Below are 19,161 nucleotides of genomic sequence, written 5' to 3'. Positions count from 1 at the left end.
AGTGTGCTTGTCTCTTTATTTAATAAAGGAAAGATCAGTTCTTCAAGGAGAGAAAATTTTGAATGATAAGAACGTTTAGATGAGGGTGTCTGGATATTTTGCTAAGAGAAGTGATGGTATAGGAGGGGGTTTGTTATTAAATGAATTCTATCAAGATTGTATGTTAGCTGTTTTCCAGTTTCTGTAAACATAAAAATGAAATCCAGGTTAACTGAAGAACATGTCTTACTGAGAAAGGCTGTGTAACCTGTCTAGAAGAACAGACAGAAATTAGGTGTAATGCCAAGTTATCTAGTGTACTTTTGGGTCAGAGAGAAACAATGTGACCTTGGAGTTGACCCTGAAGATTTTGTTAAAAGCACTCACCTACAAATATTTACTGACTACTTTCTGACTGACAGTAGATACTGACTGTTGAGTATCTACTATGTGCTGGCACTGATTCTAGCATTCGGAATAGCCAGGAACAGGACAGATGCCTTTCTTTAAAGCAGCTTATGTTTTAGTGGGGGTGGCAAACATAAACAAGTGAAAATATAAAACAATGAATTTTGTGCAAGTGCTGGGAAGATGATAAATTAAGGTAAAGTACAGACAGTGTGACTGGTGGACTGCCTAAGCAGGGAGAGTTAGGGTAGCCCTCCCTGAGGAGGTGCTGTTTCTGATGAGATCTGAACCTATCAAGAGCCTGGTTGGCAGACAGTGATGAGAGTTTTTATAACTTCACTCAAGTTTCAGACCATCGTCCATCTCAGTGGAACTAAATGTAATGATTTATATCATTTTACATCTAAATGTTGGTATATTTTAAAATACGATGATTTGCCTGGTGATGAAGTAAGTTTGTATTAATTATACAGGTTGCCACCCTGAATTTCTTGTGGTTTGCTTAGGTACGAAAGTAGACCTTGAAATTCTGTTTTAGAATTTTGAACTCAGTGTAGTAGGCCACAGAGGAGTTGCGTCTTCTGCGTGAGTAGAGATTGCAGATGTGACACCATGCTCACCTAACTAATGATTTCAGAAACAAGTGTCCCGTTGTATTTGAGTGCATATGGATGTGTGTGCTTGCAGTGATAGAACTTCCAGAAAAGGTACAGTGAAGAGTGCGAGATGCCTGATTTCAGGTAGCTCTGTGTTTCTGCCTTTCTTCAGAAAGCTGAAGGAAAAGTAATGGAGAAACTAGTTTAGGGAAATCTCTGGCCACTCTTGGTGGGACTGTGGAAAATAAGAGGTTCCTGAACTTTGGAAGTTTGGTTAGCTTGGACGGGTCTACTTTGTCCAGGCAGAGTTTGCACGGATAGTGACATTGGTGTCTTCCCTCTGGCAGGTGGCTCAATCACAAAGGAGTGAGGCAGAAGCGTCTAAATGCCTGGCTGGGAATCAAGAATGAAGATGCTGATGAGTAAGTTCTTCTCTATACCTTTCTGTCAGAGGGCTTTGTTCCCAGTATAAGACATGGGCCTTCTTAATACTGCTAAATGTTGGTTCTCTTTGTTACTGGAGGACATTGAATCAAGAACTTTGCATCTCTTTAAATTGAATTGCCTCAGGAGTTACCCAAAGGCACTTGAGCTCAGAGACCTCCTGCACTGGATGAAGCCTGGACACATAATAAGCATTGCTCATTCAGACGTTCATGTGTCAGCTTATTGTATGGGACATGTGAATTCTGTGCGCTCTGCATGATAGCAAATGATGAAGTTGTTAAAAAATATCCAAGTAATTGCATTTTCACTTTGTCATTTTGTAGTTAAGGATTTAGAAGAGAGTTTTATTCATGAATTTACTTTTAGATGTAAGCAACCTGATTCTTAGAATAATGTTTTAACATTTAATTTTTAGGACCTATTTTATCAATGAGGAAGATGAAAACCTGCCCCACTATGATGAGAAAACCTGGTTTGTTGAGGATATCAACCGAGTACAAGCAGAGGACTTGCTTTACGGGAAACCTGATGGTGCATTCTTAATTCGAGAGAGTAGCAAGAAAGGATGTTACGCTTGCTCTGTGGTGTAAGTATTCTCTGGGGCTATGACCTTTTGGAAACTGCCACATTGGTTAATAAGAAATCGACCCTCGTAAAATTCAGATCAAATCAATTGAAGTGCAGTGAAATGAGGACCCATGACTTTCTTAGACCATTAATATTTGTACAAAGAAAACAGTTACTTTAGGAGAAATATCATCTGAAATTATTTGGGGGATTGTAATTTAAATGGTAAGCAGATTAGGCCCTGCATTGTTGCTATTGGATTTCAGGTATCTGTGAAAAGTAATTTGAGGTCTTCAACTGAATCTTAATTCTTTAGTAGTCTCCTGCATGCCTAACTTGGCCTTCATTGTCAGATTAAGGAAGGCTCGATTAGAAGTAGAACTGTTTTTACTTCAGAAGACAAACTATCTCAATTTTGTAAATAGTATTCTGTTGGGGTAGTGATAGAAGATGTTGGATGTTTTCGGTAAGAAGATCTTATAACTTTGTTTGGAAAAGTCTTATTTTCCTTTTTATTGGAAAGTGAAATTCTGGGGAAAACTAATCATTCCTCAGTCAGCTTTTGCCTAAGTGTTATGTGTATTTCCTTAAAAATGCGACTGTTTTCATTGACAAAGACCATGCTTAGAGTAGAGGTGTAGGAGGATGGTTATGAGAGCAAGCTTAGGTGCCAGATATACTGGATTCAAATCCTGACTCTACTACTCACCAAATGTGTCACCTAGGGTAAGTCACTTAACCTTTCTTTGCCTAGTTTTCTTATCTGTAAAATAAGGTTAATAATAATACTGTCTATTGCATGAGTTAATATATGTAATGTAATAGGCTTTGATCAGCACTGGAACGTGGAACGTGGTAAGTGTTATCTACTAATATTATGATAATGATGCTACTGATGGGCGTGGCAGGAGGCAAACAAAGATGACAGGATAATTTTGCCCTCAAAGAGGGCAAGTTGGTGAGGTCTGACAAAAGACATGCATATTAACAGAGTGCTCAGTGCTTTACATGGTCGTCTTGTCCTTAGTGGTCTATCTCTGTCATGCTGCAATCAGAGTTTGAACCCAACTTTACCTGGTTTCAAAGCCCATGTTTGTCTATTGCACCATGCTTTCTTCATTTCACAATTAATTATCCAAGGTAAATAGAATCACTGTGACATAGGTATCATTAGTAGGCTGTGTGCATGAAGAGCTAATTCTGATGGAGAAAGAGTGTTGGGAGACTTGGTGGATGAGGTGGCATTTGAGCTGGATTTTGAAAGGATGAGTAGTGGGGTATCTATGGGCAAAAACTGGGGGAGGAGTTGAAAAAGTACATTGGATTACTGTTATCCAAAGATAGAGCTACTTGAAACATTTCATTTCTCTCTGACCTGGGCTCAGATACTCAAGTTATCTGAATGGAAATGGCAGGAGGGAATGGTTCTTGCAGGATTTGAGATCTTTTTTTAAGAACAATAAAAAAGAAAGAAGGCAATAAGCCCGGTTCATTAGTCCCTCACTCTCATCCAGGTCATTGGGTGGCAGCCTGTGGGTTAAGGACTTGGCTGATTGTAGGAGCTGCCCAGCAGCTCAGCTAATTTCTGGGAGACCAAGGAGCAGCTTGAGTATCTTGGGGAGCTGTATTTTTATGTACATATATATGAATGTATGTGTAGTTGGTTTACAATGTTGTGTTAATGTCTAGAGTACAGCATAGTATCTGTTTTCTCCTTCCTTTAGCCACAGACTTTACCAGACTCAAGTCCAAAGCAGTGTGGATTTCCTTTGCCTATGAAAGCCAGCTGCAGTCATATATCATATTGGGGTTCACTTGGAGGATGGTTGAAAGCAAAAGAGCCTGGCATCACAAAGACTGCCACTTGTTTTCTAGTCACTCTAGCTACAAAAAGGCTGCCTACAGTGATTTCCCAATTTACTTAAGACATTTTCTGAAGTATAGATATGAATGAATAAGTTCAGTTTTTTAGGAGACTCTCATAGCAAAATTAAAATGATACGTAGCAGGAAGTCAAGGCATGGAACTCATTTGCTTTTCCATTTTAATTTCTGTTAATGATATCATAAAGAAGCCTCAGAAGAAATTGCTGAAGTCTACAGCCTTTTCTACAGCCAGCAATGCATGTATTCCATTAGGTTAGGGAGTCAGGTAGTGAGCACTGTGATCCTTATTGTTGTTGCCATTTGGGATAAGAAATTTGATTAGGGATAGAACAATTTAGACAAATCAACAAGGAAACAGAAGACTTGAACAACACTATAAAACAGCTATACCTAACAGACATGTCTAGGATACTCCATCTAACAACAGCAGAATACACATTATTTTCAAGTGTACATGAAACATTATCCAGGATAGACCTCAGGTTAGGCCACAAGTCTCAATACATTTAAAAGTGTTGAAATCATATAAAATATGTTCTCTATAACCACAATGTAAAGACATTAGAAATTAAAAACAGAAGGAAATTTAGGAAATTCACAAATGTGGACAGTAAACAACACATTCCTAAATAACCAGTGGATCAAAAAAAGAAAACAAGGGAAATTAGAAAATACTTTTAGATGAGTTAAAAAAGTGAAACACAAAATGTCAAAACTTAACGGAATGCAGCTAAAGCAGTGCTAAGAAGGCCATTTATAACTGTAAACATTTATATTAAAAAAGAAGATCTCATATCAATAACCTAATCTTCTTCCACCTTAAGAAATTAGAAAAAGAAGAGCAAACTAAATCCAAGCAGGGAGAAGGAAGGGAACAGTAAATATTAGAACAGAAGTAAATAAAATAGAGATGAGGAAACAGTTGAGAAAATCGATGAAACCAGAATTTGAGATGAACAAAATTGACAGCTTCTGGCTGGACTCACACACACATTCCACACATATGAGAGAGAGAAGACACAAATTGCTAAAATCAGGATGAAAGAGGAGACACTACTTGTAATCCTTATGGAAATAAAAAAAGATAATGAGAGAATACTATAAATAATTACATGCCAACAAGTAAACAACCTAGATGAAATGGACAAATTCCTGGAAGCATGCAAACTACCAAAACCGACTTAAGGGGAACTAGAAAATCTGAATAGAACTATAACAAGTAAAGAAATTGAATTATTAATTTAAAAAACTACCTGCAAAGAAAAGCCCAGGTCCAGTCAGCTTCACTGGTGAATTCTACCAAATATTGTAAAAAGAATTAACACAAGTCCTTCACAAACTCTTCCAAAAAATAGGAGAGAACACTTCCCAATACATTTTATGAGGGTATATTTCTTATGACTGTAGACATAAAAATCTTTTAACAAAACACTAGCAGAGCAACTCCAGCAGCATATAAGAAGGATTTAAACCATGAGTAAGTAGAATTCATCCCAGGAACGCATGAGAAGTAGAATGTTAAAAAATTAATCAATGTAATATACCGTATTAATAGAATTAAGGACAAAAATCAGCTGACAATAATCTACTGGTTATTTCAGTAGATTCACAAAAAGTATTTGACAAAATTGAACACTCTTACATGTTAAAAGACACTGAACAAACTAGGTCTAGGAGGGCATTTCCTGGCATTTCCTCAACCTGATAAAGGGTGTCTGTGAAAAACCCACAGCTAATATACTTGGTGGTAAAACACTGAATGCTTTCTCTTAAGATCAGGAAGAAAACAAGGATGTCTGCCCTCACCACTTCTAATCATTGTACAGAAGGTTCTGGCTAGGGCATTTAGGCAAGAAAAAGATATAAAAGGCATCCAGATTGGAAAGGAGGAAGTAAACTATTAGAGCTAGTAAATGAGTTCAGCAAGGTTGCAGGTTAGAAGATTAGGATACAAAAATCAGTTGTATTTCTATGTACTAGCAATAAACAATCTGAAAATGAGATGAAGAACACATGCTATTTATAATAGCATAAAAATGATTTTAAAATTTTAGGTTTAAAATAAAAGAAGTACAAGAGCTACAGTGAAAACTGTGAAATATCACTGAAAGAACTTAAAGAAAACCTAAATAAGTGGAAAGACATTCTGTGTTCATGGATCAAAAGACTTAATGTTAAGATGTTAGCACTTCCCAAATTGATCTACATGTTTGGTGTAATCCCTATCAAAAATTCCAGCTGGCTTTTTACAAAAATTGACAGGATGATCCTAAAATTCATATAAAAATGCAAGGGATCCAGAACAGCTAAAATAATCTTGAAAGAACAGAAAAAAGTTGAAATATACCTCCCAGTGAAAAAACTTCCAAGCAAGCTAGTAATCAAAATTGTGAGGTACTGACATAGATTAAACATGTAGATCAATGAATAGAATTGAGAGCCAAGAAATAAACCTTTACATTTACAGTTAGTTGGTTTTCAGCAAGGGTCTCAAGACCATTCAATGAGGAAAAAAATAGTTATTTTGACACATGGTGCTGGGACAGCTGGTGAGCCACATGCAAAAGAATGAGGTTAGACCCCTACCTCACACCATATATAAAAAATTAACTCAAAATGTATCATAGAACTAACATAAGAGCTAAAAGATAAAATACTTAGAGAAAACATAGGCATAAATCTTTGTGACTTTGGACTAGGCAGCATTCTTTTACACATGAAAAGCACAAATGACAGAATAAAAAATAGATAAATTGGACTTACTTGTCCCAAAGACTTGTCTGCATCAAAGGACACTATAAAAAAAGTGAAAAGGCAACCTCCAGAATGGGAGAAAATATTTGCAATCAAATATCTAAGCTACTAGTGTTTAATACATAAAGAACTCTTAACAATAAAAAGGCAATTTAAAAATGGGCAAAGGATTCAAATAGACATTTGCTTAAAGAAGATATGTAAATGGTCAATAAGCATATGAAAAGATGCTCAACATCATTAGTCATTAGGGAACTCTAAATCAGAACCACAATGAGATACCAGAAGGATGACTATAATCCAAAAAGATGGACAATAGTAAGTGTGGCCAAGAATGTGGAAAAATTGGAATCCTCTAAACACCACTGGCAGGAATTTAAAATGGTGCAGCCACTTCAGAAAACAGTTTGGCAGTTTCTCAAAAAGTTAAACCATTTTACCATATGACTCAGCAGTTCCACACCTAGATACACATCCAAGAGAACTGAAACCATGTGTCCATACAAAAACTTGTTTATAAATATTCAGAGTAGCATTATTCATCATAGCCAAAAACTGGAAACAACCCAAGTGTCCATCAGTTGATGAATGGATAACTAAATTGTGGTATACCCATACAATGGAATATTGTTACTCAGTGGTGAGAAGAAATAAAGTATCAGTACATGCCTCCACACAGAAGAACTTTGAAAATGGTGTGCTAAGTGAAAGAAGCCAGACGGAAAAGATGGATCCTGTATGATTCCATGTGTGTGAAATGCCCAGAATAGACCGTTGAGACAGGAAGTAGGTTAGTTGTTGCCAGGGTCTAGGGGGAGGGACTGTTAACGGGTACCTTGTTTCTTTTTAGAGCGACGAAAATATTCTGGAATTAAATAGTGGTGATTGTTGCACAAGCTTGTGAATGTTCTAAAAACCACTGATTTGTACACTTAAAAACTTTTTTTTTGGTTTGTTCTGCCCCTCTCCAGTGCCTTCTGCCTAATGAAGACCCAGAGCTGAGTGATTAAAACACAGTCATCCATTTTAGCTCCACCAGGTTTTGGTGGGAGATGAAGCATATCCCTGTGACGAGTCTAAAAGTCTGTAAGGGGTGGGGGGACACAGGGATGGGACATATATGAGCTTTGGTCGCCAGGAGACTTCTGCTTCTCTTTTGCAGAACATGGGGTCCATGCGTCTGCCGCCCTCCACCTTAACCCCTGTGCGTGTGTGTTGTGTTGTTGCAGCGCCGACGGGGAAGTGAAGCACTGTGTGATCTACAGCACTGCTCGCGGCTACGGCTTCGCGGAGCCCTACAACCTGTACGGCTCTCTGAAGGAGCTGGTGCTGCACTACCAGCACACGTCCCTGGTCCAGCACAACGACTCCCTCAACGTCAGGCTGGCCTACCCCGTCCACGCACAGATGCCCTCGCTCTGCAGATAAAGAGGGAGTGGGAAGAGAGGTGGCTCTCTAGCGTCTTTTCTACAGTTTTTATTAGACTATGAGGGCATTCTTTCTACATAGACTGCTTGTTTTGCACAAGAAGTGATTCTGTGAATGTGAAGTGGAGAGGCCGAGCAGCAGCCGGCCAGGACGGGGCGCCAGGGGCCTGAGGCTCTCTGGGACTCAGCCGGGCCGCTGCGCTGACATAGGGAGCTGGAAGCAGAAGCGGTTTTTTTTGAAAGCCTGTTTCATTGGGGTTTTTGTTTCAGTTTAGCCAAGCACCCTCTACAGAACACATTAGGCCTGATGGGGGTGGGGGTTGTGTCTGGAAGCCTCTGAAGAGTCCATGTCCTCTTTCCTGAGAGGTCGTGTTCCTTGGGGAGTGTGGTGGGCCGGGGCTCTGTCGGGAGCTCTGTTTTGATCTGGCAGTCTCTCCTAACGTCCTCCCCAAAAGAAGGCAGATTCGGTTCTGTGGTAGAATGGCATCTGGTAAAAAAGACAACCAAAGGAAAATGGGGAGGCTTGGGACTTCATTTAAAGAATCTTAGTCAGGGGGATTAAAAAACTTTCAACCGAAGGTACTTAATTTCTTAACCAACGTAATTTAGGCATCAGCATCTCAGTAGCTCCTGCCTCTAAAGAAGCATTATGTTTAGAAACCAAATTGATCCCAGCAAAACAGTGATTGTTGCCAGACTAAGGTCTGATGGAACAAGGTGGCACTAGTATCTGAATGCTCACTTCTGTACCAAAACTTGAAAATAAAAGGAAATTAGAATGTTAGTTTTAGCAAACACTAAAATTGGTCAGTGTAACTCCTTTTGCCCTGCCCTTGTTTCTCGGAGATAAGGACTAGTGTTCTTTTTGTGGGCTGGTGAGCTTTGAATCATAAAATGAAGTTGGTGCTTGTGTGGTGTTTCCATAGCCTAAAGAATGATCTGTTGTTTGAAACCTTTGTAACTTGTTTGTATGAGTAAAGAAAAGGTGCAATCCAGTGCTTTTAGATGGCTTGATATACCAAATAATGACATAGAACAACATTCTTATATGTGCTTCCCCAAGTTTAAAGGCCCTGCAAAAATAGTCAAGATGGTTTAATTTCCCATCATCTCCTGTCGTTTCTGGGTAGGGCCCAGGGGAGCCGTAGGTGGCTAAGGCTGTAGCTGGAAGGGAGCCAGAGTGTGGCCAGGGACTTCAGTAAATCACAGACCCAGGGGCTCTGGTGTCCAGGGCAGGGGTCACACCGCATTACCCACGTGCTTCCATACAGTGGTTTTTGAAACTTTTGCAAGGAAAGGAAATGATGGCTTGGAGTTTAGACTGTTAGTTGAAGCCATTTGGAAGCTTTTCTCTTTGCCTTTTTTTGTGATCCTGCCATTAAGATGATGTGCACAGACTGTCCTCATGCTCCAGTGGCCCTGATTTTAGGCCAGGAATCTTCTGCTCCATGTAGTTTAAGCCTTCCAGCTGAGTGAAGCTAGGCGAATGGAGTTGGAGGCAGTATCTACTCCTACCTCCGTTATGCCCCACCCCCATCAGTCAACACTCATTTGACAAATAGAGTCCAGCTGCCTCTGAGCCAATCCTAGAACCATAATAGGCTCAGGGTGAGTCAGCTGTTTTGAGCCCAAAGCGGTGCAGTCAGGCATCCTGGCTGAGCTAGAGAAGCCAATAAGGTTTACAGCTGGGAAAGCTCTCGTTTGGGGGATGAAAGAAACACATTTTGCTTTCCCTGAGCACTTATCTTGGTGACAGGGTCTAGAATGGACCATGACATAGAAATAGTTGTAGATTTAAAAAATTGGGGAAAAACCTCCCGAGTTACTAACCCTGAGACTAGGAAGGGACGGGGCATATCTTTGGCTTTTCCTTGGTTACATTGCAGTTTCAGGATTGAGGCAGACAAATGAATCCCCCTCCAGCGTCACTGTTCGTTCCTAAGTCCTTAATTGATATTCAGCCAGCTGGATATCCCTTCCCCAAATTGCCAGGTTGAAATGTTGAACATTTTTCTGAATGATGCCAGACTGATTGCTACTAGGAACACCTGACGGCTTTGCACCTGGTGTTGAACCTGCTTAAGCAGCTAGATGCTCAAGATTGGGTGCGAGGAATCCCTTTTCTGGTACTAAAATTTAGTGTGTTCTGAATGTCTCTTTTAAAATAAGTGAAAATGAGAATGAGGACACACGCCTGTAACGTTGAGCTGGGTGTTGCTGTGGCAAGCAGGCATTGAGGGTGTGGAGGGAAAGAACGAGCACCGTCTGCCATCCGCACTGGGGCTGGCTTGTGGAGAAGGGCTACTCTTAAGTCCTACATTCCTTTACTTTTATGTTTCTTTCCTGTTTTTCATTCTTGAATTTGTTGTTTTGTGGGAACTAAGACCTAGGGATCATTTGAGAAGTTGGAAAGTGTCTTTTCTGACTAGTTGCCCCATGATTTGCTTGATCCTGAGCCAGTGGAAATGGTATGGGGACCAGTCTACTAACCACTTGGAGGGGTATCCTGCAGCTCCTTTACTCCAGTCTTGGCAGTGAGTCTTGGCCTCCTTCGTCAGAATCTAGCTCTGTGTCCTATTCTGTAATCTGGGCCCTGGGATTCTCTCTTGGCATCTTAACTGCAGCCTCACTGAGGCAGGTAAAGGGACAGACCAAGACTAGAGGGGCTCATTGTTTTCCTGGCTAGAGAAGCTGACCACCAACATGGAAGTAGCTTGGAGCTGGGTGGACACCGGTCCTAGGCCTATCTTTTCCAGGTTGAGCTTTCTTCACAGAACAATGCTCTGTCTCCATCTGGCCATAGATGTTAAACCTTGGCCATGGCTCAGGCCTGTATAGGCTAGCTGTGTCCCCACCACTGATTTGGCCAAGGTTGAGGACTTCCCAATAACACCCCTACCCCGTCTCCAAGCCCTGATGAGACCTTCCACTTACTTTGGACCTCATGTGCTTCGAAGAAGCTTTGAGTGCCAATGTGGCGTCTTCCATGGGTCTCCTCTTCTTGCGGCAAGGAACCAGCCTCATGGTCCTCTTCGGCCAAGAACTGCATCTGGAAAATTCCTGGTTTTTCAAGGTGGTTTCTGTTGCCAGTTAAGACTCCACAGTAGGTCTCTGTGAGGCTTCAGTGGCCTCAAAGCAGAGGGTCCAGATGGGGACCTGGCTGGGCCCTCTGCTATCAATTGCTCAGCCTTGCTCTCGCTCTAGCCACTTGTGACAACCTTGTTTCCTTAAAAATTCCAGCATGTGACTTTGGTGCCCTGTTGTTACTCGTGAAAAACCTATTCTTCTGTTGTCTTTGATGTAGTCAAAAAAATTCATGTAGTTACGTAAAATATCTGATTCACAAGGAAGCCAACTATATGTCTTGTGTTGGGACAGTTCATAATGTAGTTCCTAGACTACTTTTGCAAATTGTTCTTGTCACCAGATGTGTTCAGACATTGCTGTGCAGTTGTGGGGGAGGGTGGGGGGAAGGTGAGGGGAAATACTCTTTGGTCTTTTTGTTTTTTACCTTCCCCAAGAGGGGACAGTCTGGCCAACTTGCTCCAGTAATGCAATAAAGACATTGCAATAAAGCACTTTTTTTGTCCTCATGCTTTGGAGGGCTGGGCTGCGGGTCGGGGGTGGGGTGCAGAAGGAAGAGGAGTTGGGTGTTGAAAAGTCCTGAAACTCCCAAAGCACCAAAAGCTCAGTCCTGGGGCTGAATTGGGGCCATTAGAGGCTCTTTTCTGCCCCTGGAGAAGAGGAAGCCAACCCTGTCACGCATGGTGCCAGCATCCTATCCACCAACACACAACACAGGGAGACTCAGAAACGATAATCCTGAGGCAGTTAAATCTGAGAGCTGTTTCCTCCTCACCCCATTCCTATTAGAAAGCTCAGTTTATTGAATCTCATCACATCTGTCTGCCTAGAAATGTGTTTGCACATTCTGTTGTGGCAGTAAGGGAAGTGGGCTCAGGCTTATGGTCCGTCCTCTTGTTGCCCCAGGCCCTCGTCACCCTCCAGCCACAGCACTTTCGTTGAGGTTCCCAGGTGTTGGGAACATAATCAGCAAACGTGACCACCCCTGTGGGCACAGGGCATAGTGGTTCTCATCCTGGTGGTTCAGGCCCCACCCATGTGTGCACGGACTTACAAATCAGACTGGAGGCCAATAACCTATTGTTCTAAATGACCTTGCTTACGCTCTTCCTCTCCACTGTACTTTAGCTGCATAGCACCCCCAAGGCCACTGTTAGGAAGCATAGATAATGTCCCCTAATCCCAAGAGTTGTCTCCACTCTGCATGGGATGCTCAAACGCTTATCTCAGCCCATTCCTCTCTCCTGAATGCCACCTGGCTGGGTGTCTCCACTGAGGCTCTGGGTGTCCCCATAGGTACTACATGTTTTACTTTACAGAGAAAACATATGTTTGGCTATGAATTCCCTTATCTTTCTGTCACCAAACCTAAAACTGCCCTGTATTCACATAACTCCTCTCCCTCTCACCTGTTAAATTTCAAAAGGTAGCCCTCTTCCAACCAGAAGCCAGTCTTCCCGTCCACGAGCGTTTTGGATCCTATTTTCTCCCACCTTCTGTGAGTTTTTTGACTATAGTCTCCACTCAACTGGATGGTCCGCTGACATTGGAACGTGGTTGGATGTCTCACTCCACCTGCCCAATCTCTACTCAATCCTTTCTTCAAAGCCAAGCCCTTTGGAAAAACCATAAAGTTTGTATTTCCTTACCTCCCAAGCATTTCAGTACAGGCCCCACCACTGCCTGAAGCTGCTCCCCTTGATGTTTTCAGTAACCAGCACTGTGACTGCTCTTCTCCACAAAAAGACTGCCACGGACTCCCTGACTCACTCACCTAGTCTCCTCCTACACCTCTGACTGCTCCTTTGCATTCTCCTGGACTCCTCTGGCCACCTTTTCACTTAGCCTTTTTCCCTGACAGCTTTATCCACATCCATGAATTCACCTACTATCTCTAGGCCAGTTAGATCCATCTTTGCTTTTCTTGCCCACACCTGTATTGGGAGGTACCTCATATTCAGCATATTGAATGCAGGGTCATTACCCAGCCCTGGTTCCCTTCCATTATTTCGTATTTCAGTGAACGGAAACACATAATTCAACTGGTTATGTAAGTCAGAAATGCAGGCATCATTCTTGATACTTTTGGTTTCTGTCTACATAAAACCTACCACCAACCCACATCAACTTTACTTTCTAAGTATCAAAGACATCTCTTCTCTCCAACTTCAGTTTCACTATCTCTAACCGTAATCCTGAAAGGCCTCCCTTCTTTCATTCTTGCCCCCTCAAACCCATTTCATTATAGCAACCAGAGTCATCTTTTTAAAATGCAAATCTGAACTTGTGTAAAACCATTAAATAACTTTCAATTGCTCTTAATGGTAAATTTAAAAATACTTAAAATGGCCTGGCTTCTCCCAAGTTCAGGATCTCTTCCCCTACTTCAGTTACTCTTTAGTTGACTCTCTCCTCTCAACTAACCCCAGTATCTTGGACCTTTTCCTTTTTCCTTCTGCACATGTCCTCTGTACAATCCCCATCTATCCTCTGGCTTTAATTACCACGTACTTGCTGATGGCTGCCAGATCTGTGTCCAACTGCCTACACTTCCCCCTCTTCTGGGAAAACCTCCTCACTGCTGTCATCGTAGTTTAGACCACTATAATGGGTCACTACATCATGTTCCCTCTGGTCTGCTTACTCCACTTGAGCCTCCCTACACTGCAGCCACCGATCTTGCTAAAACATAAATCTGACTCTACCACTTCCCTGTAGACACTCCTTGCTCTGGTCAGGCTAATCTGGCAGTGTTTCTCACAGGAAGCACCACTGGGTACCTGGGGCAGTGGCCCAGCATTACCGGGTGCTTAGCAGCTCTGTGCCTATTCCTCCCAACCTCCTAGGGGGGCACTTCCTCCCTCCCATGAACCGTTGCAAGATGTGCCCGCCCCTCCCCTTCACCTAAGTATGGTGCTTCCAACCAGATCCTGACATACATACGGGGCTCCCCCAGGAAACTAGTTAGTTACCTGTGTCCCAGTGTCCAGTACAGGCTGGCCAAGGATCTGCCTTCAGTGACTGAAGGAAGGAGGAAGTGAGTTCAAGAGGGGACTGCAAGGCTGAGGAGCCAGACATCCTGCTGGTTGGCTTTGCCACCATGGGGATGGCGCGCCCTCTGGTGGCCACAGCCTTCCCCATGCTGGGTGACGAAGAGCTGCAGGGTGCATGACATGCCCAGCCAGTGGCCCAGAGGCATTTCCATCTCTAGGCCTCTGGACACCTCTCCTTTGGACCTAGGCATTGGATCATGGGACAATTAGTGCAAGAGAACAGTTTGGCAAGTCCTGCATCACCATGGAGACACTCCACCCTACTCTGCTCCTGTGATGCCATCGCCTGATTCCTCCAGCAATGGTCCCCCAGGTGTCCTGTCCTCCCTTCCACATCACCTACCCACCCACCAAGGGCAGTTCCACCCAGTGGGGGCTGCCCACCTCAGCAATGTCCGTCTCCAGCACCAAGGCTTACCTGACAATAGACCAAGACAGGCTCACTGGCTACAAACATTAAGAAGTTATGATTAATACAGAAGGTAGTTCTCTATTTTCACTTCACCTGGCCTCTCAGTATTTTACCAAGTAACTTCTCCATTTAACTGTACTCTTGGAGTTTTACTCTTATGGTTGCTTCTTCTAAGTCTTCGTTCTTTGCTTTAAATGCTAGTGCTCCTCAATGTATTACTATTGATACACTGATGGCTCTCAAATTTCTATCTTCAGTCTAGATTTCCCTACTGAGTTCCAGACCCATGCACCCAGTCACCATCTGGATGTCCTACAAGCACCTCAAATTAAATACCCAAGTTCAACTCTTCACGTCCCTTTACCTCTTTTGCTCATTTTCTGGGTAAGAGGCACTCTAAGTTAGGAGAGAAATGTGGGTTCTGGAGGTAAGAGAAACCTAAATCCTAATCCTAGCTCTTCTCAAGCTGTATGACCTTGAGCATGTTAATATCTGAAAACCCGAGTTCCCTTATCCATAAAGCAGGAATATTAGTTGCTACATGGCCTCCTCTGATTCCCCATTACCTACAGAAAGTCTAAACTCCTGGAAGGTTATTAGATATGGCCCTCGTCTAACTCACTGGACCCATTTCCACTTTGAATCATTTTCGGTTCTGTGAATAAATCAGGTATGTGGTAAGTGCTGTACTCTTTGCCTGGACATGCCCTTCTCACACTAATCCCCACTCCTGGAACCTAGCAAACTACTACGTATCCAGGTCCAAGCTCAGATGTCACAGTCTCTGAGAAGCCTGGCTGGCTTAGGTACCTTTCCCGTGACAGTGGAAACTGTCTTATCCTCAGCAGCAACACGGGACCTTGAGTTACATTTGTATTGACTGAAGGAAAGACGCAAGCAAGACACATTAAAGATGGTTTCCAAGAGCGTGTATTACACAGGTCTGAGTGCAAGAAATGGCAAACAACTGCTATGTTTGCTTTAAAAACTCATCGGGTGCCAATGCCAAGTCCTGATGCTTCTGAGGGCCCCCTGGGTCTCGGCCCTTCTGGAGTAGGCTGGGCCCAGACTCCTGGGTGAGGGGGCAGCTTTTGCATGGAACGTCCTGCCTCCTGTCACCTGAGGCATCAGGCACTTTGGTGATGCCCAGGGCTGGCTCCTCTTTCTCTCTTTGTGCACACTGAGGCTCCCATAGCCAGCTTTGGCTGGGAACCTCACAAAGTGGATGGGCCAGTCCAGGGGAACTGGGTGGCCATGACTTCCCCTCCTGTCTGGGAGACAGGTTTGTAGGGTGGACTGAAGTTGTGGCTTCCAAATCCTGGGAGCTGGCCAGCCCACCTTCTGTTGTTGCCCTTCTGCTTGGGGATGCCCTCTCAGGGCCCTTGATAAGGAATTTCCAGGACCATGGGCCCAGCTCTCCAGAAGTAGAGGCAGCGGAGCAACTGGTGGGGATGAGTCCTGAAGAGCTCTGACAAAGTGCTGTTAGTGCCTGGGTGTGGAGGTGCTGGGCCTTCCAGCAGCCTTCAGCGGGGATGGGGTCTGTGGGTCCAGCCCTACCCAGGCTGGGGGCTGATGACGAGGGGCTAGCAGCCTCTTCAAAGGCCTGTAGGATCCCAAGCCTCTTCTGGGGGACACTAGGGCCTTCCATTTTGGAAGATCCCAGTGTGACCCCTGTCAATAGGCCTGGGTCCCCTGGGCCCTGGCTCCTGCGGTCCCTGGGCAAGAAGGCATCCTCTTCCTCACCCTCTCTGGCTCCTCTGAGGGGTGGATCCTGGCCCACTTCTGGGTTAGGTACCAAGCTTGGCTCCTGTACACCTTGACTGTTCTCAGGCCCCTCATCAGTGTCATCCTCAGAAGAGTCGACCTCTCGGATGGCTTCTTGTTTCTGCAGTGACTCTCGCCGTTCAGCCCGGTCTTGGCGGAGGGTGCCTAGGGCCCACGAGGCAGCAGGCTGCAGCACTCCCTTCCCCGGCAGCGCCCCCTTCCCAGACAGCACACTCCTGGTCCCAACTACCTCCAGAGGGCTGACTTCCCTGGGTGGCAGTTCCTTCTTTAGCTCAGGGTGGGGCAGGTCAAGGCTATGTTTCCGAGAAGTGGCAAGCTTCTTCTCAGAAGCAGCAAGTGCAGCCGCTAGTTTCTCAGCTGACTGTACCCTCTTAAGTAGTGGTGAGCGGGGTGGCTCCGCGCTCTTGGGTCGGGAGAGTTGCCGGCCTAAGGGAGGCGACAAGTGAAGCTTGGTGGGGAAGGCCTGGGCTCCATGGCCAGACAGGGGTGATGGGGAACGCTGGGGTGAGGCTGCTGGTGGTGGAGAAGGGGTGTGGGCCAGGGGTGACAGCGGGATACTGCCCGCTGACTTGCGCCGTGGAGAGCGGTACTGGCGCTGGAGCTTGGGTGCCAGACCGTGCAGGGAGCTGGGCCGTGCGTGCCCGGAGCCGGCTGGAGAACTGGGCACGCTGGAGCTGGGGGAGCTGCTCTGTGATGAATTCCCCCCCACTATGCACAGACAGACAGACACACAGACAGAGGCAGAGCAGTTAGCTCTTAGAAGTAACTGAGGTACAAGACAGGGCTTAGCCCTGGAATGTCCCAGGATCATCAAGGTCACCCTATCAGTGAACCAGAGCCCAGGCTACAGAAATGAAGTCACCCTCCGCCCCTGTCACCTCCTCCCCAAGACTGCTGGACTTTCGGGGGTGGTTGGATGGGAGCTTCAACGTGGGACCAGTGGGAAGTACAAGGGCCCAGGACTTTCCTGTCTCCCAGGGGTTATCTCTGTGACCTGCAGGGAGCCCTTCGTACCTGAATGCACAGCATCAGGGGTCACCCGGTAGCCCTGAGTGGGAGATCGGGGGGAAAGGCTGTGGCTGTGTGTGGGAGAGCCTGGCCCACTCTCCCCTGATGACAAAGAACGGTTAAGGGAAGAAAGGCTGCGGCTGGTGTGGAGCAGGGAGGCCTGCTTGGTGATCTTCCGGAATAGGGAGCTCCTTTTTCTGCTGCAGAGATGAGAATCAAAGGCTGTCTGAGTTGGTGCCCAGGGCACAGGACACACTGGGCCCAGGGCCATGGTCCTCAGCACACACTAGCACCTAGGTGGCTCAGAGCTGAATCTGGCTCACCTTTCTTGCCCATCCTTGCCCCGGCTCCGCTTGCTCCTTCGGGCCATCTTAGCCTTGTAGCTGCCCTTCCGAGCTGGCCCCACTTTAATGGATGTGTTCTCCAGGGGAGTTGTTGAAATAGACACCTTGTTTCCACTCTGGGGAAAAGAACATGAGCCCAGGATAAGGCAGCTGCCATATTCTTGCCCCTGCCCCTCTCTCTGGGCATGGCTACCCTATAGCTCTAGCTTTTACCCCTGCCTCACCATATCTGAACCACAGACCTGTTTTCCCTCCTCAGATTAGGAAATGGCTCCAGCTGGAGCCCAAGTGGTTTGGGCTACAGACATCAGAGAAGAGACTCACATGCCTCCAGTCCTGCCCACAGCTCAGGGGCCTCGGTCAGTGAGGGTGCTGCCTTCCAGTGAAAACCCTATGCTATGGCCACACCCAAGTTGTGTGTGTATGTGCCGTGTGAGTGCATCCAACTCACCCACTGCCCCATGGCCAGTCACAGACCCAGCAAGGCTGGGGTCATTCAGGGACAGGTGGCACACCCAGCACTGACCTTCAGGATTAGCTCCACCACCTCTGTGTGCACCAGCCCGTGCACAGGCTCCCCATTGACGTGGGTGATGAGGTCCCCCTGACGAAGCCCTGCATCACTGGCTGGACCTCCGTCCTCCACGTGCTGTCCCAGGGAAACAACAGTCCTCAGCTTGGAGCCTGAGCATGAAGTGTTGGGCCTAGTTCTGCTCATCAAGCTGTGACCCCACCCCCCACCTCCCACTCTTTGCCCCCTGAGGGTAATGTGGGCAGGGACAGACAGGCCCGAGTAATGGGAAGGAAGAGGAGTAATGAAGCTGGGAGACAATAGGTCTAGATGGCCAGACATACCCACACCATGTGGTGCACAGTGTAGACGTCTGAGTCACCCATGTAGACACGGATGGCCCTCAGGGTGAAGCCATACTTCTTGCCAGCTCGGTGGATGATGATGGGGGGCCTTGAGCTGCTGAGGGCTGGCAAGAAGTCTCTGCTTGGAGAAGAGTCCCTGGATGACGGGTTGGACGACTGGGAATGTGGGGACATGGGGCTGGCCAGTGGAGAGCAGGTGTGGTGCTCTGGAGAAGGAGAAGCCAGGTCTTAGTGGTGCTCCAGCCCAGCCCCAGTCTCGGCTGTTGACCCCACACAGCTCTAGTCACAGAGCCTTCCCCACGGCCTCTGAGCAGCAAAGCCCTCTCATGTGCCCAGACCCGCACAGGCCCCAGGAGGTGAGGGGATGGCAGCGTTTACTGTGTGTTTACGTCTATGTATCAGGGACCACATAAGCTCTTCATATGTGTTTAAATGTCACAATTATCCTATGAGCTACCATTATTAATATGCACATTTTCTGGTGAGGAACTTGAGTTTCAGAGGGGTTATGCAACTTCCTCAAGGTCAAAGGCCC

General features: G+C 45.4%; 2 protein-coding genes across 2 annotated transcripts in view; one reads left to right on the top strand and one right to left on the bottom strand.

Moving 5' to 3' along the window:
* The window catches only part of LOC102505690 (phosphatidylinositol 3-kinase regulatory subunit gamma), an 83,437-nt gene extending 71,795 nt beyond the window's left edge, over positions 1-11,642 (top strand). The window contains 3 exon segments of the mRNA XM_014553960.2: positions 1,331-1,405; positions 1,846-2,016; positions 7,867-11,642. Coding sequence (XP_014409446.1) covers positions 1,331-1,405; positions 1,846-2,016; positions 7,867-8,065 — 445 coding nt within the window. The 3' untranslated portion in view covers positions 8,066-11,642.
* Positions 11,643-15,525: 3,883 nt separating this feature from the next.
* Positions 15,526-19,161, bottom strand: part of MAST2 (microtubule associated serine/threonine kinase 2) — a 174,934-nt gene continuing 171,298 nt past the window's right edge. Inside the window, 5 exon segments of the mRNA XM_032494170.1 lie at positions 15,526-17,106; positions 17,413-17,606; positions 17,730-17,866; positions 18,277-18,399; positions 18,606-18,832. Of these exon segments, the coding sequence (XP_032350061.1) occupies positions 15,584-17,106; positions 17,413-17,606; positions 17,730-17,866; positions 18,277-18,399; positions 18,606-18,832 (2,204 nt within the window). The 3' untranslated portion in view covers positions 15,526-15,583.

This window comes from Camelus ferus, chromosome 13, assembly GCF_009834535.1.
Source record: "Camelus ferus isolate YT-003-E chromosome 13, BCGSAC_Cfer_1.0, whole genome shotgun sequence".
Classification (NCBI taxonomy): domain Eukaryota; kingdom Metazoa; phylum Chordata; class Mammalia; order Artiodactyla; family Camelidae; genus Camelus; species Camelus ferus.
This window is presented reverse-complemented; position numbering and strand designations above follow the sequence as displayed.